This window comes from Leishmania martiniquensis, chromosome 36 (assembly GCF_017916325.1).
Source record: "Leishmania martiniquensis isolate LSCM1 chromosome 36, whole genome shotgun sequence".
In the NCBI taxonomy this organism is placed as follows: Eukaryota; Euglenozoa; class Kinetoplastea; order Trypanosomatida; family Trypanosomatidae; genus Leishmania; species Leishmania martiniquensis.
Window position 1 is genome coordinate 1,679,508 of NC_090171.1, and position 24,876 is coordinate 1,704,383.

The 24,876-nt window shown below is 59.8% G+C and overlaps 5 protein-coding genes across 5 annotated transcripts; all 5 read left to right on the top strand.

Moving 5' to 3' along the window:
* Positions 1 to 808: 808 nt before the first annotated feature.
* LSCM1_00460 (uncharacterized protein) lies at positions 809 to 3,280 on the top strand (the record flags this gene model as incomplete). Its single annotated transcript, XM_067318111.1, has 1 exon — positions 809 to 3,280. The coding sequence occupies one exon, from the start codon at positions 809 to 811 to the stop codon at positions 3,278 to 3,280; it is 2,472 nt and encodes an 823-aa protein (XP_067174216.1).
* A 1,342-nt stretch (positions 3,281 to 4,622) lies between these two features.
* Positions 4,623 to 8,432, top strand: LSCM1_00461 (uncharacterized protein; the record flags this gene model as incomplete). The annotated part of the gene is made up of 1 exon (XM_067318112.1): positions 4,623 to 8,432. The coding sequence occupies one exon, from the start codon at positions 4,623 to 4,625 to the stop codon at positions 8,430 to 8,432; it is 3,810 nt and encodes a 1,269-aa protein (XP_067174217.1).
* Positions 8,433 to 11,673: 3,241 nt separating this feature from the next.
* Positions 11,674 to 13,899, top strand: LSCM1_00462 (uncharacterized protein; the record flags this gene model as incomplete). Its single annotated transcript, XM_067318113.1, has 1 exon — positions 11,674 to 13,899. The coding sequence occupies one exon, from the start codon at positions 11,674 to 11,676 to the stop codon at positions 13,897 to 13,899; it is 2,226 nt and encodes a 741-aa protein (XP_067174218.1).
* Positions 13,900 to 14,830: 931 nt separating this feature from the next.
* On the top strand, positions 14,831 to 16,459 carry LSCM1_00463 (uncharacterized protein; the record flags this gene model as incomplete). Its single annotated transcript, XM_067318114.1, has 1 exon — positions 14,831 to 16,459. The coding sequence occupies one exon, from the start codon at positions 14,831 to 14,833 to the stop codon at positions 16,457 to 16,459; it is 1,629 nt and encodes a 542-aa protein (XP_067174219.1).
* Positions 16,460 to 17,993: 1,534 nt separating this feature from the next.
* LSCM1_00464 (uncharacterized protein) lies at positions 17,994 to 24,491 on the top strand (the record flags this gene model as incomplete). The annotated part of the gene is made up of 1 exon (XM_067318115.1): positions 17,994 to 24,491. The coding sequence occupies one exon, from the start codon at positions 17,994 to 17,996 to the stop codon at positions 24,489 to 24,491; it is 6,498 nt and encodes a 2,165-aa protein (XP_067174220.1).
* Positions 24,492 to 24,876: the final 385 nt, after the last annotated feature.

Genomic DNA, 24,876 nt, shown 5'->3' on the forward strand with positions numbered 1-24,876 from the left:
CTGCGCGCTGCTACTTACACGGCTCAAAGATGGGCAGAGACGCATCTGCGCCTGCATCACATGCTACCACCTTTCCTCTTTGTCTTTCTCCAATTCAACTGATACGCGGGTGACCACTTCCGCGCGCGTGCGCAGCGTGCGACGCCAAGGCACGCTTCTTCTTATCCTTCACATCTGCCGGCCGGCACCCACAGACAGACGCCGTCTATCTGTCGATTCTTCAGGCAGCCTCACTGCACTTCGCTAGCCGCCCCTCCTCCTATCCTCCTCGCTTGCTTCAGGGTGGGGTCGAGCGAGACACCAGTTTCTGTGAGGCACGCGAGAAAGGAAGAGGCTTACTGGTAGGCTTGTGATCACAACGTGCAGAGGTAAGCCTGCCAATAGCCATAGGTGTACGCGTCCCTTGGCACTCGCCCCGTGGCAGAAACAAAGACCGACGTCTTGACGCTAGCTGCACTGGCCGCCTTCTACTGTTTACTTGGCCTCTGCATAAGGAGGGAAAGACAGGGGCGAGAGAGCGCTGCTGGTGTCCACTGTTGTGGCAGTCTCCGTCTAAGTGCTGGCTTGCTTAGTCTCAGCCGCGTTGATTTCAGGGCTGCGTATCCCCGGACAAGGCGAGTGCGTCTCAGTTTTCTCGCCTGGCGCTGACGCTTGACTTCTGCCCTCCTTCGCCCCCTTCACTTCTAAGTCGAAAACAGAGCAGGTGAGCCTGCGCCTTCGCGTGGGGTTGGGGTGGGGAAGGGGGCGTTTCTCACGCCTGTTTTCTTCTCCTTCGCACTCTTTCCAGCTGAGCTGGACGGACGTCGCCATGAAGCGCTCTCGCCAGGATAATGCCCGCCTTGGTCCCGCTGCGGCCGCCATGCGCCGCCGTGATGTGTACAGAGACGGCCGGCAAGCGGAGGAGCAGGTGAGCATCCAGAAGCTTTTCCGGGATGCTGTGGCAATGCAAAAGTTCCACTCCCCAAACCAGTCTGGCGCCGGGGCCCGTGTGATGATCCATAGCCGTGAGGAGCTTGCTTTGTATCACCAGAAGCGACGTGCAGAGCTGGAGGAGAGTGTGCGGCGCGGATTTAAGGCAATTGGCAACTGGATTCGCTACGCACGTTGGGAAGCGCAGCAGCGTGATTTCGACCGCATGCGGGCCATCATGGAGCGCGCCGTTCCTGTGCACGGCGAGAATCCGAACCTCTGGCGCGACTACGCGGAGCTGGAGGAGTCGAACGGGTTCGTAGAACACGCTCGTCAGGTGTGGAATCGTGGCGTGACCGCGCTGCCGTCGAGCGTGGACCTGTGGTTAAAGTACCTGGTAATGGAGCAGGCGGTGGGCCATGATCAGCGGGTGCGAGATGTCTTTCATCGGTGGCTTTCCGGGGACGCAGCACCGCCCTGTGCATACGAGCTTGCCGCGCTCTACGAGGCGCAGCAGAAGCGTCAGGCAGGCTGCCGCGATATCCTTCGGCGCTATGTCGAGCGCTTCAACACAGCTGCGAGCTGGGTGCTGTATGGTGCCACGGAACAACAAGTCTTCGGCGATCACGGGCGTGCCGTCAAGGTACTCGAGACAGCCATGCAGGCACTTCCGGATGAGCACTTGTGGGGACCGGTGGAGTGCCGCGTGCCGCTTGCGCTGGCGGAGGCGCACGTCGCTGCTGGCAGTGTCGCACAGGCGCGCAATGTTTTCCTCAACATACTCGAACGCGTGGCTGACAACCCCTCGTTAGTAGAGAAGGTTCTCGCGTCTTACAGCCGCTTTGAGCGACTCTACGGTGACGGCGCCCACTCTGAGCAGGTCGCGCGCCTGCGCATCACCCAGCTGTACGAAGAGCGCCTCCGAAAAAATACCAGTGACTTTGATGCCTATCTGACCCTCTACTCTCTCTACCGAGACCAGGAGCAGGAGAGCGCGGTGTGCGCGAGTGGCCCGAAGAATAAACCACTGGCGACTGCGAGCAGCAGCGCTGCCGAGACTTCGACGGCACTTGTTGCTTCGATGGCGCCTTCCTCCTCTACATCGCGGCAGGTGCTGGAGCGCGCGCTTCGGATTCCTGCACGCGACCCGTATAGCGCCCAACAGCGTGCTGTGCTGGTTATGGAGTACGCTCGCATCTGTGAGGCTGATGGCGAGCCTGATGCAGGGCGACAGGCCCTAGCGCAAGAGATCAAAAATTTTCCCTTTGATGCGGCTCTTTGCCCGCGGTTGTGGGTGGAGGCGGCGGAAATGGAGGAGCGTCATGGCGACGCCACTCAGGCGCGCCGGCTTCTCCGTGCGGGGTCACAGGTAACGAAGGATGCCCGACTGTTCGACGAGGCGATCAAGTTGGAGGAGCGGCAGCGGTCTACTGTAATCGAGGCCATGTACGCCGAAGCGCCCGAAAACACGCCGCCCTCGGCGAGAGAGGTGGAGGAGGCATGTGCGCCGTATGTGGCGGAGCTGCGAACGGATTATCAGAATGCCATCCAGGCCTTCCCGTTCGACGTGAAGTGGTGGCTACGCTATGCGAAGCTGGAGGAGGAGCAGCAGGAGATTCCGCGCGCCGACGCGTTGTACGGCGCCTGCATTCGTACCTTCAACGAGGAGGCGGAGCGGGTGACGTCTTTTGCGCAGCGGTACGATATACTCGGCCATGTCGACACCGCGTGGGCACACCGGATTCATCTGTACGCGCGGCGCGCACGTGCTCTGCAGCGACTGGCGTCGCGGCGTAAGGGTATCATTGCCGAGGCAGAGGCGGCCCGGGCTGAGTTGGCAACGGTGCAAGAGCAGCTTTCGCACCTGTACGCGGCTCTGCTGCAGGACGTGTGGAACGCGTACCGACACGAGGTGGTGAGATGGTTTTATCGGTACTTTGAGGTAGGTGAGGGGAGCGGCTCTGGTGTGCTCGCCGGTGCAGCGCCAAAGGCGCTGCCCTCGTCCCTCACCCCTGCCACAGCGCGCTGGTCGGAGGCAGTGGAGGCGGTGGCGGGCTACATGGAGCGGGTAAAAACGGATAAGTCAGGCCAGGGTACACCAGCGAGTGTCACAGAGGCTCTTCGCGCCATCCTTAAGTCTATGGTCGAGGCGGAGCGCCACGCCATTCGCCGCTCCCTCGGGTGGACTGAGCAGACAACGCAGTTCGATGCCGTTCAGAGGGCGTGGGAGTGGGGCGAGTTGCTGCTGTCGCCGCTTCTCGAGGAGTGGAGCAAGTTCGAGCTTACCCACGGTGGGTCACTGGAGGCAGTTGCCGCGGCGATGGAGAAACCCACAAAGCGCCGCACGCGGCTCTTCAAGGCACGCTCGTAGCCAGAATAGCAGCGAGGGAGGGAGAGAGAGGAGGAAAGTGTGTGTGTATTTGAGGGGGGCGGCTATAGCAGGCGTACCGGTGCCACAGCGCATTGGTGCCACAGTGTGCTCTCCTGAGTCGCGTTTGTGTCGGCTACTGCGCATGTGTGCTCCGTTGTGTGCAGCGGAATGTGTCGGGCGGGCTCAGGACGAGCACCCCCGGCGCCGCCTTGGAGTCACATCACCACCATCTTACGCGCTTGCAAAGAGAGAGGAAGTCTCGTAGGAGGAGCACCGAAGGTAACGAAAAAAGAAAGACGGCAGCGCTTCATCGTGCAGAGCTCGGCCGTTTTGACACAGGGGCAACCTGGCAGCTCTGGCGACTCCTCGAACGCTTGCCGGTGTTTTGGGCGCATGTAAAGCCGCATCTCTTCCTGTCGCTGGCTCTTGCATGGGCTCGCTTGACAACGGTCCGCCGCCGCCTGTGGTGTGGCGGCTGCCTCTTTCATTGAAGTGAACGGTTCTGTATTACGAACTCCATTGCCCGCAGAACCGAGCGGATCCAGCGCACACATGCGCGTGTGCTCATTCGCGTCTTTCGCTTAACCACTGACTCCTCTCTTACTGACCCCTCACTGCCTCTTGCCACGTATGTGCGCGTGGGCGCGTTTGCCCCCCTCCCCCCGTCCCCCCTCTCCCCACTCCTCACACAACAATGGCCGGTGTGTTAGTCTCTTCTTCCGTCGCTTTTTTTTTGTGGCTCGTAACTCTCTCTCTGTTATACTGCGCAGAGTGTGCGTGAGCCGGAGCTCAACGGGGGTGTTGGCGGAGACCTCTGTGTGCTATGCTTTCCGACTCGTTGCTTCAGTGAGAGGATTCTGCATGCATGTGCCTCGGGCGGTCTCGCTTCTGTTCCTACTTCCCTTTCCGCTTCGTCGAGTGGGCGCGTCTTCGCACGCGCGACCGCACGGACGCTTCCCTCTTCCCACCCCTTGCCGGGGCGCTCTCCCCCTTTCTCCTCTCCTTCTAAGCACGCGTTGCTTCTCTGCCTCCCCCCTTCTCGTCTCTCCTCCCCTTTCCTTCCCCCTTCGTTTGTAATCTTTGCTGTCTTTCACGACACACGCTCTCCGTCCTCTCTGTGCATGTGTGAAAGTCTTCTGCTTCCATGCCCTTCCATCTTTTCGTTGCCCGCCAGAACTCTGTCGCATTCAGCTTCCGTTCCTTCCCTTCGTTTTAAAACTTGGTGTATCAACAGTAGTCCCTCCGTCGCTCGCCTGGGCACAGGATCCTCCTTCGGCGCCGCCAAAGGACCGCCGTCTGCCTCCCTTTGCGTCGCTTCCTCCTCTCTGCATTTTTCACCCGCATGGAGGGGACCATGAGCGAGCTGGTGTCGCAGCACGGCCCCACGCCGCATATGGGGCTGCTGCGGTGCCAGATGGAGCGTCGTGATCGGCACTCTCTCAAAGGCTACAAGAAGCGCTTCTGGGTCGTGGATGAGCGTAACGGAAGGCTCGAGGTTTACAAGAATGACCAGGAGCACGTTCCCATACAAGTCTTCCGTGCTGCAGACATCCGTAACGTCATCTACGCCGATGACAAACAGAACCGCTTCTTCGTGATGGTGGTGCAGACCCGTGGGCCGCGCGACATCAAGTTTCGCATGGGCAGCTTCGAGGAGCGTGAGTCCTGGTCTAAAGCGATCACGCATATAATGGATGTCTACTCTGCCATCAACAAGCACAAGAATGTGCTGGGTATGGTACTGCGACGTGCCAAAATTGTATCCGAGTCACTTGGGGTGAACATCTCGATCGACAGCGGGCGCCTGCTCTCTGAGGTTCCGGAAAACTTACTCCAGTACGTGGCTGAGGCCGTCGACATCGCCTTGGCGAGTGTCACGACGATTGTGCGGGCCTTCAGGGGCGAAGGGGTGGACATGCCGCGCAGCTATATCCTCTACGTGCACGCTGTGACGGAAGAGCAGTCACCACAACACTGCAAGGAGACGAAGTACAGCCCAGAGGGTCGGACGATGACCATGAATGTGTGCCTTTTACGTGTGAAGTCGGAGCGAGTCAGCTTTGCTGTTACGCAGCCGGACGAGGTATTCCAGCTGGTGCAATCCAACGTCTTTCGCAATCCTGTAATCGAAGGCTGGATCGAAAGCGAGCCGAACTGCGCGCGGGTGTGCGCTGATATCCAAAGTTACCTCGGGCTACCGGCAACGCGGCGCAGCTGGATCACGTTTCAGTGGGGTCAGCATGTGAGCAACAGCGCCAGAGTAGAGGCGTTTCTGCAGAGGTTTGTGACAGTGAGGTTCTTCGAGCGCGCTCTGCAGAGTGTAAGGGACGCTGTCGTGCGTGTGGAGCGACTGATCGCGGACACAAATGCGCATGCCGCCTCTAGGAGCTTCATGGGGAGCTCACCTGCTGCCCCAGCTCGTGACGGCGTTAGCTCGTCTCCAATTAGCGCGCGGCGCGCAATGATGACTTCTGGCGTAGCCTTGCAGTCGGACAGCGCCGCCGTTTTCGGCAACAGCGTCACTACCGCATCAATAATGGCTGGTGGCTTTGGCGGGGGAACAGGTGGTGGTGGCGGCAACACCGCTGGCTTCCACAGTCGCCAGCCCTCGACCGCCGCTGTGGGAAACACCGCTGTGAGTGCTGTTGCGGAGGCTGCGCTCGCCATTCGGCTTATCCGTGAGAATGTAGCAGGGCTGTGCATCCAACTGGAGAAGCGCGTCGTCGAGAAAGGCACTGCGCCGCCGCCGATCGTCACGCTGCACGCATCCGAGTACGAACAGCATTGCCGACCCGCCTTCCTGCTCATGACCAAGTGCCGCCGCGTCTTGCCTCTCAGGCATCGCGTGACGGATGATGTGCTCAGTGACGAGCTGTTCGAGGTTGCCTACAACGCCTTTTTGCAGCAGCAACTGAGCTTGTTGCGGACCGAGTTGAACGGCATCTTTCACAAGCAGGTGAAGGTGGTCATCATGTGGGATCTTCTTTTTCGCGCTGCCGCAGGCCTGATGACGCCACTTAGTGTTGAGGAATTGCCGCACCTTTTGCGACTCGTAAAAGATGTGTGCCTGTCGAGGCTGCAACACGTTGTCCAAGTGCTGCGCCACGCTCACTGTGACGTGCCCGGGCACGTGGAGGACAACAACTACCTCTACAACGCTTTCTGCACCTGCGTCGGAACCGTCGTGGTGAATTTTTTACCATTCACCGTTAGCAGTGACGCGAGCGTCCTTGAACCAACGCTGCGAGCTGGCGTACTCACCGACACGCTCTACTGTACGAAAGAGGAGGCGATGCCGAGCTTGATGGCAGCTCTCGGGCACGCCCACCGGAGCGGCTCCAAGGCGGTGCGGGCCTCGGCTATGGGGACAGGCTTTAGCGGCGTTCTCCTGTACGCGGCGGAGGCAAAGCTGGGGGCGTGGTGCGAGAAGTACTTCTCCGACCCGGAGCACGCCATACCTGACACGCGACGCCAACTTGTGGAGGACGAGTTCGACAGCGACACTGATGAAACATCCGTCGCGACGTTGCAGGACCCCGACTTTGGCGAAGCGGTTGCCTACGAGCGTAGCGCTGAGATTCGGGTGCTGACGATGGAGCGGGTCGTGAATGCCATCTACGACTCGCAGCGCCACGCCCCAGTGGATCTTAAGATCGGCTCCGACGACATTTTGCGCGCCATCCACGCCTTTATCTCTGCCTTTGGCGGTGACAGGCGGCCTTGCAAGCATGATGTGGCGCGCGTCCTCATCATCAACCTTCAGCGCCTGCGGCAAATGTATGTGCGCGCAGTGGACGACGAGACAACGTCACTGCTAACGCTCGAGCAAGCGCGCCAGCTCCTGCGTGACTTTTGTGAGTATGAATCAAACGAGCAGTACATTGATGCGGCGCTGCGCGAGGTTTCCACGGCAGGGACGGATACGGCGTCGCCGCTGGTGGAGTCTCCGAGCAGACTCAATGCCGAGTCGCACGAGCCGGCAGCGCTGAGTAAAGCAGAACAGCATATTGACATGGGCGAAAACGGCGGCGCGGTGGGAAAGAGTGGAGGGACTCAGCCAAGCCCCCCGATACATGGCCAGAACGAGACCGGCATGAGCGCTGTGAGTAGCTGCACCCTGAACGGCTCCGGGACGGTAAGGCGTAGCAATAGGCGTCCTTCAATGTCGCGGCGGCGGTACTCGCTCAGCAGCAAACGAGCTGACACCACCACCGATGCTCACTCTAGGGAAAGTCAGCCAGGCCCATCAGCGCCTATGGCAACTGGTCTGACGCCCAGCGGCAGTGGATTGCATATTCGCGTTCCCTCTAAAACGCCCGACGCCTTCGATTTCGCCTCTGTCACGGAGGTGGCGCTGACCGAGCTGCTGCCGCGCGAGGCACGCCTGGCTCGTCTCGCATGGCGTGTCGGGTTCGTCTTTGGGCTTGAGAACACAGGCAAGTCTTTGATTATCAACTCCATGCGCGGTATCGCGAGGCCGACGGTGGCGACGGTGGGCCTCTCCCAGCAAGTCGTCGCCTTTGACGAGTGGGTGTGGGCGCTGAATGAACTCGGCGGCCGTGAAAGCTTCCGCACGAACTGGCGTTACTATGCACGCCGCATTGACACGGTGCACTTTCTCATGTTTGTTCTCGACGTTCTCAACGAGCAGGCGCTGGGCGAGGCGTACCAGTACCTGAAGGAGGTTACCGCGCACTACCATGAGGCGCCGCTTCTTGTTGTCTTTAACAATTTCCGTGAGGGGCACCGGCGCTTCGACATCGCGGAGTTTGAGGCTCTCCTTCATCTCGATAAGCTGCGGAGGCGGCACGGCGCCCCAGTGCTCTCCTGCGTGTGCGACATCACAGTGGTGCACTCGAAGAACCGGCAGCTCCCGCGAACGCTGAGCTCCACGCTGCGGAGCCTGTCAAGCCTACTCCTGGCCCGCGCCAAGGGCGAGCACGCCGGGGACGAGCAAGTCCCAGCGGTGCCAAAGGTGACGGCCAGTTCCATCCCCACGAGCGCGGTGGGGGGCAGGGCTGGTTTAGCGCCTTCTACCCGGGAAGCGCCACTGCCGCTCAAAAGGAATGGTTCTCTTTGGACATTGGCGAACTCCATCGACGGCGTCACGGCCGAGGCATCCATCTCGCGACCGCAGCATCGGCCTTTCTAAAGCTCGGCGAGCGCGCGTCTTCTGGTGGGCAAGGCTGTCGACTCCTCGTCTCCGGACTGCTCTCCTTTCTTTTCCATTAATTTATATGTATGATGTCCTTCGAGTCTGTCTCTCATCTGTGCAGCTCACGTTTACTGCCCGAACAGAACTCCCGCAGTGGAGGGCGGGCACCGCTATGGACTTCTCTCTCCGAATCTCTCCATGTTCTCTCCTCTTGGGTCTTGCGCTCCCGTCTCGGACGGCGCGAGCCCGTTCGCCGCTTCGCCCCCTCTCGTTTCCTCGTCTGGGCGTGGCCACCCCCGAGTAAGTTGGGTGGCGCACCTCCGTTTTTTCTGCAGCGTTGAACTCGAACGTGACAACAGAGCGAGGCAGATGAGCGCAGAGAGGGAGTGAAGGGTCTCCTTGGGAGAGAAGCAGCGTTACCCTCAAGACACAAAAGTGCTCCTCAGCTCAGTGTGTGTGTGTGTGTCAGACTGGAGGAACAAACTGCCGGCGAGCACCGCGGCATGCGCGCGCACACACACACACACACAAACCAAAAGCACGCCTGCGTGCGGGTTGGCGTCTACCTTACTGGCACCTCTTTCTTCATCACTGTCACTTATTGGGTGGCTCTCGGTGGGAATACTTGCATTCGTCGTCTCTCCGGGCTTAGCTCGCTTTCCATTCCGGTGCCTCCTCCCCCCTCTCTCCTCTGAAATACATGTCGTTTGTGCGTCTCATCTTGCCACGCTCGCCATTTCTACGCTTGACGCGCGCCCAGGCGCCGCCTTCTCAGATCAGGCCCACGTCTCGGCGCTCGGCTACACGCAGGAAGGTCATCTTGGTCGCTCTCCGTTTGACATCACCACCGCGCATTGTGGCATCTGCTTTCGTGGCCATTCTCTGAGGAGCTCTTTTTTTCCATTTACGCACGCCTCCTTCGCGTGGGAGACAAACAAGCTCACGAATTAGTACCTCTGATGCGAGTCTGCACGCAACTTGGACGGCAGATGGTCATAAAAAAAAGGGATATTCCACGAAGGAGGCATAGCAGTGTACGACGCAGGAGAGATACGCTTAATGGGGAGCTCAAGGAGCGGCGCTTCCAGCCCACCGATATTACTGCACTAGTCCGAGGTGCTCGCCTTTCCCAGCTCGCTTTTTTTCGATTCCCACCCCACCTAACCACACCTGGCTACCGTTCCGCTTCAAGTATTGGGGTGCACTAGCTTGTGAAGGTATGTTTTCTTCGTCACATGTCTACGTCTCTGCCTGTTCACCATTCTATGCATCGTCGGAGTGCAATGTTGCTTCGCTCTTCATCCGCGTTATCGCCCTCTTAGTCGACCTCACGTGTACACCTCACAGGTTGCAGTTCTGCAGACCTCTTGGCCACTTTCGTCGGTGCGCGGTGAGGGCTTTCCTTTTCGCTTTCGACCAGGCGTCGCCATCGCAGTGGCACCTTTCTGTTTGGTTTCCGTCTCGCGCTAAGGTTGAGGCTGACGAACAACAGATGGATGCGTGAGCGGTTCCGCGTGTGTCCGTGGGAGCATGTGCTTTGCACGCACTGCCCCCTCTCGCCTCTCTTCGCCTGACGAGCAGATAGATCGCCCTCGCGCTGCAGACACTTCTTCTCTGTAGTGTGCCCAGCGAGGATCCCCTCACTGCCTTCTTCAGGTGAAAAACGATGGGCTCTCTGGGCTCAGGGGCGCTTCTCTTTGCACGGGCGCCTTCCGCTTGGCCGGCCCACTCTTGTCAGAGGCGTGCGAGTACAGGGAGAGAGCGGGGCGCCTCTTGCTGCCGCAGGTGCATAGAAGCGTCCCGCCCACCGCGGCGCATGCTGTGCAGGCCATCCGTGCGCGCTGCTGGTGGTGTCAGCAAGGGTTAGCAACGGCGCAGGCAGCGGGTCCCCCACCCGGAGAGCTGCGTTGCCGTTAGGCGTGTGCCTGCATTTGAAAGTGCGCGCACACGCTGTCGAGCCCATACGGCGTGGTGTCTCATCGGAGCTGAGCACCCTGGGGTGGCTAGGGGGAGGGCGAGAGCGAGGGACGAGAGTGGCGGGCGGCGATGCACTCCCGTCGCCTTCAAAGTGCGTGTGCGCGACACGCGCGGCATCTCCTACATGTGACCGGGCGGACGGGTGAGGCTCCGATGCCGGAAGCATAGCGAGAGCGCCGCCAAGCCCTTCAGGCCCTGCGGTGAGGAGTGGGCGCCTCTTCGTATGGAGTGCAGCGGGGTGAGATGACGGAGAGGGGACGCATGGCATAGATGCTGGGCGCGGCGAGTGGTCTCCGAGGGGCTCTGACCTGAAGGTGGCCCGCCTCCGGCCGCGGCTCATCAGGCGAGCGCCCGGGTGCCCCTGCCCCCTGCTGACCGAGCGATAGACACCCTCGCCTGGACCCCTGGAGCGGTAAGGTGGACGCGGCCTGGCTGAATGAAGGCGTACTGTCGGCCCGAGCCCGCGTGGCGCTGAGTGCGTGGCACGTAATGCGAAGGAGGGGAGGCGGGGGAGCTCTCGAGGCGCATGGGCCGCCTCGACGACGGACAGCACATCCCAGTCGACGCCGATGCAGCTGTGGCGCGACAGGGGGTTGTGGGTGAGCTGCTGCTCTGTGTGTGTGCATGTGCTCGGTGACTCGATCGTGGTAAGGCAGCACGTCGACGCCGACGAAAAAAAAGCAAACGAGCACCTCTCAGGTACGTATGAAGCTTTGCTTCTTCACTGAGCGCCTTGGGCCAATGGGCTGCGAAATATGGCGTCCTCTCTTCAGTGTGTTGCACTGAAAACGAGCAAGTCAGTCATGTTGTAATGTCGCTCTTTTCCATTACCTTTCCGTACAGAATCGGCGGCCTCTCTCTTTTTCCCCCTTTTTTTTAAAGGCGGGCCTCTGTTGCCGGCAACTGTCTCGCTTTGGAGAAAGAATAGATAAAAGCAGCGGTAACTCTCTTCGTTGGCGTGTGTGCTTCTATCACCGGCGAGTAATCAAGCCTTCACACCGCTGGCGACGTCGCAGGGAGGCATGCGAGTTGCATGGCAGGGCCCCGAGTCTATTGCAGTGCTCACGCGGCTCTCCGGCGCTGTCTCCAGAAGGCGGCTTCACAGACGAAGAAGACCCTTCATCTATCCGTCTCACGCCAAGCGCATCAGACACCCTTTCCGCCGCCTGAGGTCATCGAAGGGGAAAAAGGAATAGCAGCAGAGCGATACCTTTTTCCTTCTGTCAGTGGCGGGGCAAAGGCAGGTGGATTGGATACGAGCATGGCGTCGGAATGGGCCTCTCTCCTCCCGTATGGCGAGCACCAAGGCAGCTTCCGCGGCGTGGTGGCGTGCTCCAACCGGGACGATGGCTACTTCAGCGGCGAGAGCAATTACGTGAATTCGCTCATATGCACCGGGTTTCGCTACCAATGCGTCGAGTATGCGCGGCGATTTCTGCTGCTGACGACCGGCTGCGTCTTCGACAGCTGCGGAAGAGCCAGCGAGATCTACGCCATGGATCACATCACGCACGTGGAGACGGGGACGCGGTATAATCTCCTTCATCACCACAACGACGGCACCGCAACGCAGAGACCAGAGCCAGGGGACATAATCATCTACCCTTACCACCCACAGCTGACTCCTTGGGGGCATGTGGGCATCATATCCTTTGTTGATGATCACCACGTGGGCATCGCAGAGCAGAATCATTATTTCGGCCTTTTCACCTCGCCGAGTGAGTTGTACCTCGACGGTGAGAGGTGCGTCGCACGATACGCCACGCTCCAGTACGACGAGGCCGCAAAGACATGGCGCATCGAGGAACCTGGATCGATGCCAAGGGCTTTGGGCTGGATGTCTTACCCTGATGCCCCGACCCGCGATCACATTCATGCACCGTTCTCGCCGCTTCCCTCGGCGGTCAAACTGAGCTCGACGCCTTTCGACCATGAGGATCATCCTTTCCTCACTCATTACCACCTGCGCTCCAGCTTCGATATCCCCTGTGGACCGGTCGAGCACGCGTATGGCATGCGGAGTGGTGCCGCGGAAACTTTGGTGGCTGCGACGAGTGCCATTGCACGTGTGCTGCGATTCACGCTTCAGTTACTTTTTCACCGCAGCCGGCTCGGCTTTGCCTTTCGCGCGCTGCCGACGAATCCGCTGAACGCCACTCTACCAAATGGTGCGGATGGAGGCACGGAGGCGTGCGGCGATTTAGATGCACTCTTCAAGGTGCTGGCTAGCGAAGAAGTCGTCTGCGCCACTGAGGCAACCCCTGACGTGCTGCGGCAGGCTCTGGGGTCCTACTTCGACATCCCGCTCGAGTGGGTCGTGGCCATGGAGCGGGACTTCGCGAAAGGGGGGGCGCACCTGGCAGCGGTAGCGAGCTTCTACCCGAACATCGCCACGAACTTGGTCGATGTTGAGGTGTTTCGTGCAGCACGCAAGAAAGCGGCCGCAGGGGCAGTGTCGGCTGTGCAGCCGATGTCGGCGACGGCAGCCGGCACGGGTAACCACGCCGCTGAGGAGCCCGTTACGGCCACTTCGCGAGGCACCGTTGAGGAATTCCCAGTCGAGAACCCTCATGATGAGAGTTGGCGGCTGGTGAAGGTGGGCTTCGGTAATGCGCTCATCATGGCAGAGCTGTCGCAGCTCGATACGGTGAAGCGGGAACTCGAGGAGGCGATCGCGCTCATGACTCCATCTATGCGCTCCTACATGTCCACGCGGTATTGCACGGATTTTGCGGGCTACCTGAACAGCGTCGAGAACCTCTACGGACACCGCACTGCGCTTACGATCGTCGTGAGTGACGGTCCGCCGACGGACAGCCTTGTGAGGGAGTTTATCACGATCGTACAGAATTTGTGCTCGGGCGTCGAGTACCCGGTCCGCGTTGTGCATGAGAGGGACCTATCGTTTGCGAATGGCAAGCTGCACGCCGCACCCAGAGAGGTCTGGAGAGAGGTGGACAGCCCACCGCCCAGCATCACGCCAAGCGGGGTATACGAGGTTGATTTTGTGTATGCGCTCTGTGAATGGCCGGAGATTTTGGGGAACGGCGGGGCAAATCACGTCGCCTTGTATCGCGCTGCTGTGGATCCAGCGTCGGATGTTGTCTTTGCAAAGCCGCTGTGGTCGTACCTCTGCTCTGGGAGAGTACACGACGGCGGCGGCGCCAAGGGTGCGCACGAGACGCATTCGGCGCGCTTCTTTGATGTGTGCCGCCGCTTGTATCTACTAGCGTCGCCGAAGCAGCCGCCGGAGGCGTGGGATTTGGAGGTGGCCGAGTACAAAGATAGCTGCCGCCGTATTCACATCGACGCCGAGACGATGCCGGTACGCTCTCCCGTCCATCTCAGTGCCCATTCCGTCATGATCAACCTCGCGTGGAGTTGCCACATGGGGCGCGTGGGCTGCGGTCTGAATTCTGACCCGGAGAACCCCTGCGCTGATCCTGGCCACCCGGCTCCCCTCTTTTTCATGCACTCGGAGGACTAGCGACATCACGCAAGTGTCCCCCAGTGTTTCCTCCCCCCTCCTCTAGGCGAGGAAGAGAGAGTTTGCCACGAGATAAGGGTTAGGAGCGCGACCGCGGCGTGGCTTTGTCGCTGCCAACGTGGCACCCTGAGTTGTTGCGGCTCGCGAGCATTTTAGTTTGGGAGTGCAAGCTCCACAAGGATGGAGGTGCAAGGAACGGGAGGTTGAAGTGTTTTCGTGCAGCTATTATCCCACCTCTCTACACTTACCGCGCACGTATATGCGCGTCGGTGTGCGTGCACCGTACCCGTTTGTGTTTGCCCATGCACTCGCTTCTTCCTTCATCTTCGTTGCCAAAGCAACAACAACAGTGAAAGGAAATGAGGGAGGAGGGGTAAGGGAGGTGGGGGCGAGGCGAGGAGGAGGAGGAGACCACTGCCTAGGGAGGAGAACTCCACGCACGTACACACTTGCACAAACCGAGGAAGTGAGCGAGGTTAGCTCTCCGCCCTCACTCTTCATCTTTGTATGGGGTTTCGGTTGGGTAAACCCATTTCTAAATGACGCCATTGCGCTTTTTTTTTTTACATCATGATGCAGTTGAGGCTCGCCCCGCAGAACACCGCGAAATGGGGCGAGGGATATGCAGCTGGCGCGCGTTCCACTACTCGTGCTTTGCATAGGAAATCTCTGAGCGCGAGTGCCGATGCTGACCTAGGACCGGCGTATTGAGCTCCAGACCAACGTTATGCGCAGCAACGGCCCCACTGCTGCTACAGTGCGTGCAAGTGCCGTACCGGGCAAGCCTTCGCCCACCTCCTCTTCAACGGTCTACGCCGCTACCACGTGACAACATGTGCCCTCCCCTTCCCCCCCAACACGCGCACATACACACCATCCTTCTTTCTCCTCCTCGCTTTTCCTGATGCGCAGTCGCACGTGAGCGGCGAGAATGCCCGCCGGCGCAGTGCCTACCACGGGTGGCTCCTGCTTCTATCTCGGCAAGAAGCCTTCACCAATCGCATTCGCCAAGTTCGCGAAGAAGCAAGACATATTTCTTCACCCAGATGTGGCGTTTCTGGTCCCCACGAAGACGATGGGCCTGGGCGTCTTCGCCGCCCGCCCGCTCCCCGCTGGCACCGTCGTCATTAGCTGTCCTGAGGCCTCGGGGGTATCCCCATACATGAAGGAGGCGGCCACCTCGCCGTGCGTCGCCGCACTGCATGCGACTCCCGCTGCCATGGCAGACGCAGTGCTTTTTGATGTGCTAGTGCTCATGGCGGAGCTAGGTCGCCCAAACTCACTGTGGCGACCGTGGCTAGAGGCGTGTCCGCGCATGGAGCATCACTTCTTCGACCTCACCTCCGGTCAAGCGGCTGCTCTAGGTATGGAGAGCGTGATGCCGGGTAACAAAGGCGCTCTATGGGAGGCCTCTCGCGTAGCCGGGGACACCTCTGACGGTGCCTTGGTGACGCTAGGATTGGCTAGTGTCACTTGTGTGGCGCAGGCGCTCGGTGAGCTGCGCGTCATGCAACGTTGGGCCACAGCTCAGACTATCATGGCAGCCTTCCCGGGCATCTGGCCTGCCGGAGTAGCCTCCTACAGCCTCTTCTCTGAGGCACTTTCGCAGGTGTTTTCCCGCAATTTTCATCGCGAAGAGGTTCCTGGGCGAGAGGGTCCTTACCTTTTGCCGGGTCTCGACATCTTAAACCACTCCTTTACCCCTAACACCATTTTTGACGTCCGCGGTGGTGGCCGCAAGCACGCCACCGCCTTCAGCGTCATCACCACGCGCGCGGTGCAGAAGGGCGAGCAGGTGTACGGCTGCTACGGCCGCATCGGCGCCGCGCGCTTTGCCATCGAGTTTCAGTTTTTGAGCAAAGCAATCCTGCAAAACGACTTGGTTCGCTGCTCGGCCGCGTCGCTCGCCACGGTGGCGACGGTGCTGCATTACTGGAATGCCGTGCGAGCGGGTCTTGCGTGCAGTGAGGGCTCGTCTGACATTACCGCGTACCTGCAGGGTGACGCCGCCGGCATTGCATCGCCGACACGATCAGGGACTATAGTGTGGAAGCCCTCCTTGTTCGGCAGCGATACTGCGGCAGACACCGAGGCTCGTCGCCAGGAAATGGCACGGCGAGTAGAGCGGCTGCAGTGTTTGGGTCTCTTGTACGACGAGGGGCTGTATCTGGTGCGACCTTACGCGACATGGGAGGCGGAGGAGGCTGCTGAGCCAGCGCTCAGCTTTCGCTGGAGCACGCCAGCAGATCACGAAAAGGAGGTAGCGCAGCACCGTCGGATACTGGCTGCCACTGTGCACCTCCTCACCGTCTCCAAGAGCGTTTACGATGATCTCTATTACTGCATCACCGTCGACTGGGAGCCGCCGCAGTCGCCTCAGCTCTCCGCCGCGGTCCAGGACTTCTTGCATATCAAGATCGTCGCGGCAGAATGGCAGCGCGACGCTGTGCGTAATGTTTTTGGTGACTCCTATTGCGATAAAGTGCGTCGCCAGCTGGTCCAAGACGTGCTGACTTCGGAGATAGAAACACTGCGCTATTACGCTGGCTCATTTTCCTAACCTACGCGAAGCCGCGGCCAAAGAAGATGCGCACGGCGCGGCCCCCAGTGGTAAAGGTGTACACGCGTGTGAGTGCGACCACAAAAGCAGAGACTGGAATCGGCAGCGGAACCTGCCCGCGCATGTCAGCGTTTTTTTTTTGCCACAGCATTTCAGGGCCCGCGCCACGCAGTCTTTCGATTTCGTGTGCACACCCTTTTCGTTTCGTGGCCTTCCCTTGCGAAGGTCTCCGCGCCACGCTCGCGTAAATCTCACGAAGCTTTGAGCACATACTGAAAATACAAACCGATCAGCGCCTATAGGTCGTATGTGATGAGCATCGGTGACAGTACTTCTGTCTAGCCGCCTCCTCCTCCCTGGCACGTATCCGGCCCCTAGAGGGCCTCTCTTTATATATTTTTGTTCAAATACCAGACCACTGCCACTGAGCCCCGTTCTGGGATGGAACGCGAAATCACTCACGTGGCCTCGCCTCTGCGGTACTCAATGACAGTCGACGATTACACATCGCCTTCCTGCTTCCCCACCACCACCACTCACCAACGGCCGTCCTGCCCACCCCCCTTTCTCTGGTTGGTGTTAACACGTGCCATGTGTTGATTGACGTTTTCCCTCACCTCTCGTTCTATAGAGCGACCTATACACACCAACGCCAACGCATTGCTTCCACGGCCTCTTGCCAATTCTTCCATGAAGGTGCGCTCACACAGATTTACACCATACACGTCGTCCAGACAGTCACCCCAAGCGAACTTACCGCCGCACGCGAAGCTCTTTTCCAATAAACGAGGCTAATATATCTCATCTGTTTTGCTTCGTTTCCCTTTTCACCCCTTTTTTGTTTCGACCGTCGTTGAAGGCCTCATCGGGAGATTCTTCTGCGCCCATAAAATTTAGCGCTTCATGCGCACGGCAAATACAGCCAGCCTCTTACACCCTCATCTACACGTAAAGGACTTTTTGCAGGACACATCACTGCGCACGCACGCCCGTCCAGCATCTGAGTCTTCCCTCACCTCCCCTCAGCCTCAGGGTGTCTCCTACTCGCTTGAAACTTGGTGGCTCTGTCCCCCCTCCCCCCATTACCCAAACACTTCATCCGTGCCTGGGTGCGCCTCTCTTTGCTTGTTCCTTCACTTTCTGTGCCTTTTATCCTTTGAGTTTGCTGTATTGAGCGAGACGACTGCGAGCCTTTCCGCCCGGGCCCCTCCCTGCTGGCTCTCCCCATCGTTTTTATGTACGACTGCCTTCGGTTCCCTCTGTTTTTTTTTTCATATATATATATATAGCGGGGAGGGGCTTTTTCTCTCGAACGCTCTCTTCGTTATGCTGTGCGGCAGGGTGCGCACACGTTTCGTTCGCAGGGCACGCGCGTAACGGCAGACGCGCATACGTGACGAGGGACGGCCTTCGCACCGCGAAGAAGGGAAAGGGCAGTGAGCGCAGTCCTGAGGGGTTGCTCGGCCAGTTTTTCTCCTTTTTGTTTTTGCTGTTGGGTTTTGTAGTAGGCGGCTGTGCTCCGCGGGATGGGGCCATGGGCAAGCTCACCATCAAAGTTCACAAAAGCGAGCTCTACCGCCCCGTGAGTAGCGGCAACTGCGTCGTCAATCCGCGCGTCACCATCGTAGTGGACGGCACGTACCGGTTCCAGACGAGCATCAGGAAAAACACGTTTTGCCCGCAGTTCAACGACTCCTTTGTTGTTGGCAACACCCATCGACTAGCGGTCATTGAAGTTTCGATCTACGATGTCCAGGAGCCTTCCGGGCTGGTGCTGCCGGGCATCGGCGTCTTGACGGCGAAGCGCGGCGTGGTGCGGGCGCCCAGCCGCGCTGGCATCGACGAAAGCGAATCCGCCGGCGTCTCCATGACGGGTTCGACCGGCCTTGGCGCCGGCGGCAGTAGTGGCGGCACGCCTTCATCGTTCAAGGCACGAATGCCAGCGCTGTTAGGGCGGTGCTACATCGCCATCGCGCGTTTAGTTCACCACGAGCGAAAGCGCCGCAAGTATTACCTGGCCACCCCACTCCCCCTCGGGTCGGCAGCGACGACAGCAGGGGGTGGCGTGACCTCGACTGCTGGCAGCATCACCGCCACGGGGGCCGACGTCGGCCCCTCGCTTCTGCAGCAGGCCCTTCCCGCAGGCATTGCCGGTACAATCACAATCTCCCTCGAGTCCGACTCCCTCGGCGAACCGGCGTCTGAGCTGTGCCTCAACGAGCGACTTGAGACCGCCTATGTGCAGCGTTTGCGTCGCTTTTTGATGTGCTACGATCCACCGAAGGTAGCCATGCTAGATGTGATGATGGCACACGTACGCGACACTACGGAGCGGGGCCCTCACAACAATGTTAGTCGCCGAAATAACGACAGCAGCAGCACCACAAGCTCCTTTGCGCTTGGAGCCAAGAGTGACCAGGCGTCGCAGAGCACTCGGCAGGACCAATCGAGTACTACTATGCATGATTGGGGCGTGAACACACCACTGAATCCCGATACCGAAAGCGTCACATACCGAGACGGCGACTCGGTGATGCAGACTCCGTCGAACATCCGCCCGAGCCGCTTCCTGTCGCTAGGCCGGAAGGGAAGCCCCACCCGCAGCAGCACTCCTCTCCGACTTCCCACCATCCGAAAGCACAATGTGTGTCTCGGCGGCCGCGCCGAGCTCACAGCAGACGTCCCTGATGAGCGAGAAACATTCGAGGAGATGATGAACCGGCTCTGCGCTGAGTACCGTGCGAGTGAGCCGGGCGACTTTCGCGTTGTGATACGGGTCGACGGCTGCACGAACATCAACAAGGACCGCTGGAATCAGTCGCTTCTCGGATCGGACGATGTCTTCGTCATCTTTCGCAGCGAAGCAGAGGAGTTTGCGACGGACATGGTTGATATGCAGAACACCGTGGTTTGGGCTGAGTCGAACACCGTCTCCATGGACGTTGTGAATCCACATCGCTTCGTTGTAACAATCATATTGATGGGTCGCTGTGGGGCCAAGATGTACGAGATCGGTCGCTGCCACGTTAGTGCGGCGCCGCTTTCACCCGGATGCGTCTCGCGTCGTAATATGTTTCTTTGCATGGTCGAGAGTGTCACGCAGGTAGCGGTGAATGGTGTGGTGCACCTCCTTGTGCGGCCGGTCAACTTTGGCCTCACGCCGCCTGAGGTGGCGGAGAGCGTCGACGGCTTCTACGACCGGCTCAGCCGCTTCTTCAAACGGTACGACCCCCTCCAACTCCCCGTGGTGGACGTGCTGGCGCGGTCTCGCCTGTATGAGCTCGACGCATACATGAAAGATTTGGTCGTAGAATACGGCCGTGAGCCGGGGACGGTGCGCCTGCTGGTGACTGTTGAATCGCTCATCTCACTACGTGAGACAGCCGAGATGGACCTGAGCGGGAAGGATGTTCGCGTCTTGCTCACGATGGGCTCCTGCAGCGTACGCACCAAGGCGTTTTCGGTTCGTCAGTTCGTGCCTACAGATGTGCGGGAGAATTACATGTTTGACGTGGTGCGCGAGACCGACCTCATTCGTATCGAGGTGGTGAATGCGCGCCAGGAGGACATCGTATACGGCCGCGTCGACTTCAGCTGCCTGAACACGCAGCGCAGCGTCGTGAACAAGCGTGAGCTGTACCTGGTCGGGGCAGCGGGGACGCCAGAGGCGTACTTCAGTGGCATCGTTCGCGTGAGCCTCTACAGCGATGAGGTGGGGCATAACTACGAGGTGGACATCAATCTCGAAGACACCTTTGCCGGGCGACTGCGCCGCTATGTTTACCGCCGCATCCCTGAGAGCCTGCACCGCGTGAACCTCGCGGTCGCAACTGTATTCGACATGGAATCATTCATGGCGCAGCTGGCCCTGGAGTACGGAGACGAGGACCCAACCTACGCTCTTTACTTCACCGTTGTGGGATGCCGGCAGCTACGCTCTGGGTTTAGCGGCATCAACCCTTATGTGGTGGTGCGTGTCGGCATCGATGCCTATCAGACCAAGACGGCGAGGGCGAATGAGGAGCCAGACTACTTCGAGTTCTGCCAGTTCTATTTTGATCGCACAGAGGATACGTTCATTACTCTTGTGGTGATGGACCAGGCAGACATCGGCAAAGACGAGGAGATCGGCCGCGCCGTGATCCCGTTGGTGAATGTGCAGCCGTCGCGGCAGTACAACGATTGGATGCCGGTCGTCTTCGAGAAGAAAAACGGCAAGGTGCGGGAGGTGGGCACGATCGGGTTCAAGTACACTGTCGTGGATCTGAACCTGGTGGACCGAACCCGTGCTCGCCTCGCCAAAGAACACTACCGGGAGCGGAACACTCGCATCCCCGGCGCTCTTAGAGGAAAAAGCGAGAGCCACGGCACGAGTACAGGACCATCGTGGGGGAGTGGGGGCGATCCTATTGGCAACAGCGTCAGCACCAATGTGGTCACCAGCTCTGGTGGTGTGCAGCGGTGGAGCAGCCTTAAGAGGTACTTCTTACAGACCCCGCTCATGTCGCACTCAACGCGGGGCCTGAGCGGGGTCAATAGCGCCACCGACGAGTCGGACCGCTACGAGCAAAACATGAGCGACAGCGCCACCCTCGTCGTGGCTGACATGGACGGGAGCACATCCAAGTTTGGGTGCACCGTGTTCAGTCGCGTGCCGACTATCAACCTGATGGATGGGGGCATCGGCTCTGTGGAGGAGTTCTGCTCGGCCGATGTCAGCCAGCTGAACTCCGAGGAGCCTTCCGATGAGGATGTGGACCTTTCCGGCTCGCTGGACGTTATGTGTCAGCCACCGACCAACGAGGAAGATGGGGTGTCTGGCTCGTGCACCCTCATGGAGGGGGAGGGTGGTATGGAGAGTGGCGACCCGGCGCGCATGCTGCTGCGCGTTCGCCTGCTGAGCTGCGCGAATCTTTTCAAGCCTGGACGCAACATGCCGAACCCATACGTGCTGCTCTCTACGATCTGCGAGTCCCATCGCTCGCGGGTGCAGTTCTGCACGACAGAGCCGCGGTTCAATGAAACATTTTTCTTTACCGTGGAGGATCCTACCATTGACTACCTCTCCATCACCGTCCTGACCGACACGCCTTACGGGCTGAGGAAGCTGGGCCACTGCATGCTGTCAATGCGCAATGTGCAGCGTGGCACGATGCGCACGCGGTGGACGTCGCTTGTCATCCACCCGTTCGAGTCCACCGCGACAGAGTGCGGCTCTGTGTACCTCTCGCTGGGTGGCGTCAACTTTGGCATGAGCTACCTACCTTCCATGGATGCCGAGAACAGACTGCGGGAGCAGATCCGCGAGCACCTCACCCTCAACGCGCGGCGGCAGCTCCACCGATTGGAGTGGTACGTTGGAGAGTTTTCGCAACTCGAGAGCATTCAGCTCGGCGACTGGTTCCACGACAACAGCGGTGACGCCGGCGCCGACGGCGCGGGCACGCACGTCGCCGACTTGGAGATCACGGTGCGTGGGGTTTCACACCTCTATTCCGATGGCTTTCTCGCCGAGGGCAGCTGTGTTGTGAAGGCGAAGGTGGACGGCAACACACGGGCAAAGACAAAGCCCATTGCAGGATCGCGGGGTTGCTTTGTCGTACCGGAGGGCCAAGAGCCATTGCGCTTCACCGTATCTGAGCCGACGACAACGCTCGTGCGGCTGAGCGTCGTACTGAATGGGAAAACGGGTGCTGGTGAGTGCTATGTATCCTTGGCGGATCTCCGCCGCTCTGTGGAGAAGGAGCGAACGCTGATGCTGGTGATGGACTCGCGCTCCTCTCGTGCCGAGGCGGTGGGGCTCATCCGCATCTCCATCTTCTGCCGAAACTACGGCAGCGCAGCCCCGGCACCGACGGAGGAGGAGCTGGCGCTGCACTCGCGCCTCACTCGCTTCTTCTACTACTACATTCCAACGGAGTTGGCAATGGTGGACGTCAAGTACGCCACGACGCTGAATGTCGCGGCCTACCTGAACCGCGTGGTGGAGAAGTATGGCCCAGAGCCGGGCGACTACCACCTTCGCTTCACGGTTGACCGCTGCCGAAACCTCACCTTCAAGAATGATAGCACATCACTGCACGTCTTCTGCATCGTCCGCGTCGGACTGCAGGAGTTTCAGAGCTCCGTCGTGGAGGGCGGCAGTGAGTGCGTGTTCCGCGAGAGCTTTGACCTCGTCGTCGGTCTCCCGCAACAGGAAAAGGTAGAGCTGATACTCCTGCGTTACTACCCGTCGAGGCAGGTGGAGCTGGGGCGCACGCAGCTAGAGCTGCGGGCCTTGCGGCAAGGGGAGGAGAACACTATGGAGCTGGCGCTTGTCAGCAATGCGGGCACGAAGTCGGCTGGCGTTTCCGGCGTGCTGAAGGTCTCCTCCTTCCCTGTCGACTTTGGCCAAGATGGCCAGATGCACGCACGGTCGCAATCGGCGTTCGCCTACACCCTCGACGGGCATTCGGCTCTAGCGCAGACGGTTTGCCTCTTCGCTTCGCCGGCGTCGATGGCGGCCTCGAACCCAGGTGCGGATCTGCGCAGCACGGAGGCCACTGACTGCGAATATGATCGGGAGCTATCGGATGGGGGGCGCAGGACGCCGGTGCCGAGCGCGTCGCACATGATCTCCACCTCCCTCAGTGGCAGCTTCAGGGAGCAAAGCTCGAAATCGCCGCCCGCGGCCGAAAGTAGTACCTCGGCCACCATCACTATTGCCGGCTTTTCAGGGTTGACCATGCGTGATGCCGAGATTTACATCCGCGTGTCGGAGTGCGACCGCGTCCTGCTGAAGACGCCACCTCTACCTGTTGCCCAACTGAGCGCGCTGGAAGCGAGCAGCGCCACTTTCATAATTGAGAACGTGGCAGCTAACTACGACAAGCAGCTTACGCTCAAGCTGGGGTTTCGGAGACTGATGAGCGCCGAGACGCTGTGCCTCGCAGACTTCTGTATCCTGCGCTGCCCGGCGGGAAAGACGGTGGAGAAGCGGCTGCGGCTGTACGACGTGCGGTCGCAGTACTTGGGCATCTGTCGTCTGAGCATAACATTGCCGAATGTCCATCTGCCGGTGCAGCAATGGCAGCACCTTTCGCCTGCGGTCTTTGAACCGCTTATGGACGACGTTGCGTCATTGGTGTCCACTTACATGCCGAAGGATGTGCGGCGACTCGATCTCATCCTGTGCCATGCCCCGGACATCCGTCAGCTGCATCGCGCGTTGAGGCTGCAGCTCGCGCCAAGCGTCGTGGCGACCGTGTACGTAGCGATCCACGCTGTCGACCTGCATTCCGCCACAGTGCGACAGTCGACCGTTGTGACAGCGTCTGTCGGCGATTTCACCTCGGAAGCGGGACGGCGGCCGCCCGGTACCCCCCCGGTGTACCCGTACGGCATGTCGAAAGAGGGCGTGTCCAGCCTCGACTTCCCGTTGTTGCGCGTCGACATCAGCGCCACCGGATCTGCCGCCATCATGACGCTATGCGTGTGTGACCGCGCCAAGGCAAAATCTGAAGAGCTCGGCCGCACGGTGGTGTCGCTGCGCGCGCTGCTCACGCCCACTGTCTTTGACATGTCTGATAAGGTTCAGGTGCCGCTCGTGTCGGTGCGCCACGCTTCAAATCGCGTGCATGCAAGTTTGGTCGGCACCCTCACGTTCAGCCTCATGCCCCCCGCGTTCGAGAGCTATGCCTCTTCCGTACGCTTCTCGTCTAGCGTAATGGCTGGCTTTGATCGCGCCTACGTCCGCTACTACGTGGATCGTATCTGCCGCCTACTGAGCCACTACGATGCGAATTCGTTGGTAGACATTCACGCACGTCTGTACGAGTCGTACGTTTCCTGCCGTAATTGGGAGACTGGGCTGCCGACATGCTTGTCCGAGTTGGTGGTGCGGTGGGGACCGGAGCTGGATGAGCTCAAGCCGCCCCCTGCGGTGAGGAGCCGCGGCGACGCACGACGCAGCCGAAGGGTAGTCATCCAGGAGAGCGAGAATGGGAACTCCACTCCTGCAACGATGGTGCTAGCCGATAAACCACGTCCATGAAAGTAAGAAGGGCACTGGAGCGTAGAGAGGTGCACACAGTCGGTTGTTTTTCTTGGGAAGAGCGAGACGACCTACTCGGCCTGCGGATCTCTCTTGTGCTGTGGATGGGGTAGAACGCACTCATCGTGAAACGATGCGCGTGCTTCTCTTCTTCCTCAGCTGCCAAGCATAAATTCTTTGGCAGCGCTCACGTGGCCTTTGTGAGCTGCTGGTGCGGTGTAGGCTTCGCGTGGCGCGTGATTGCGCCACACCTAAGTGTGCCTGCCTTCCACAAAGGTGTTGCTCTCCTCGTCGCCTTTGCCTCGCATGCTTCACCTGTCTTCCTGTGTGATGAACGCTGCGTTTCCTCTACAATGTGCACAAGGACAGGGTGCGGGGATCTTTC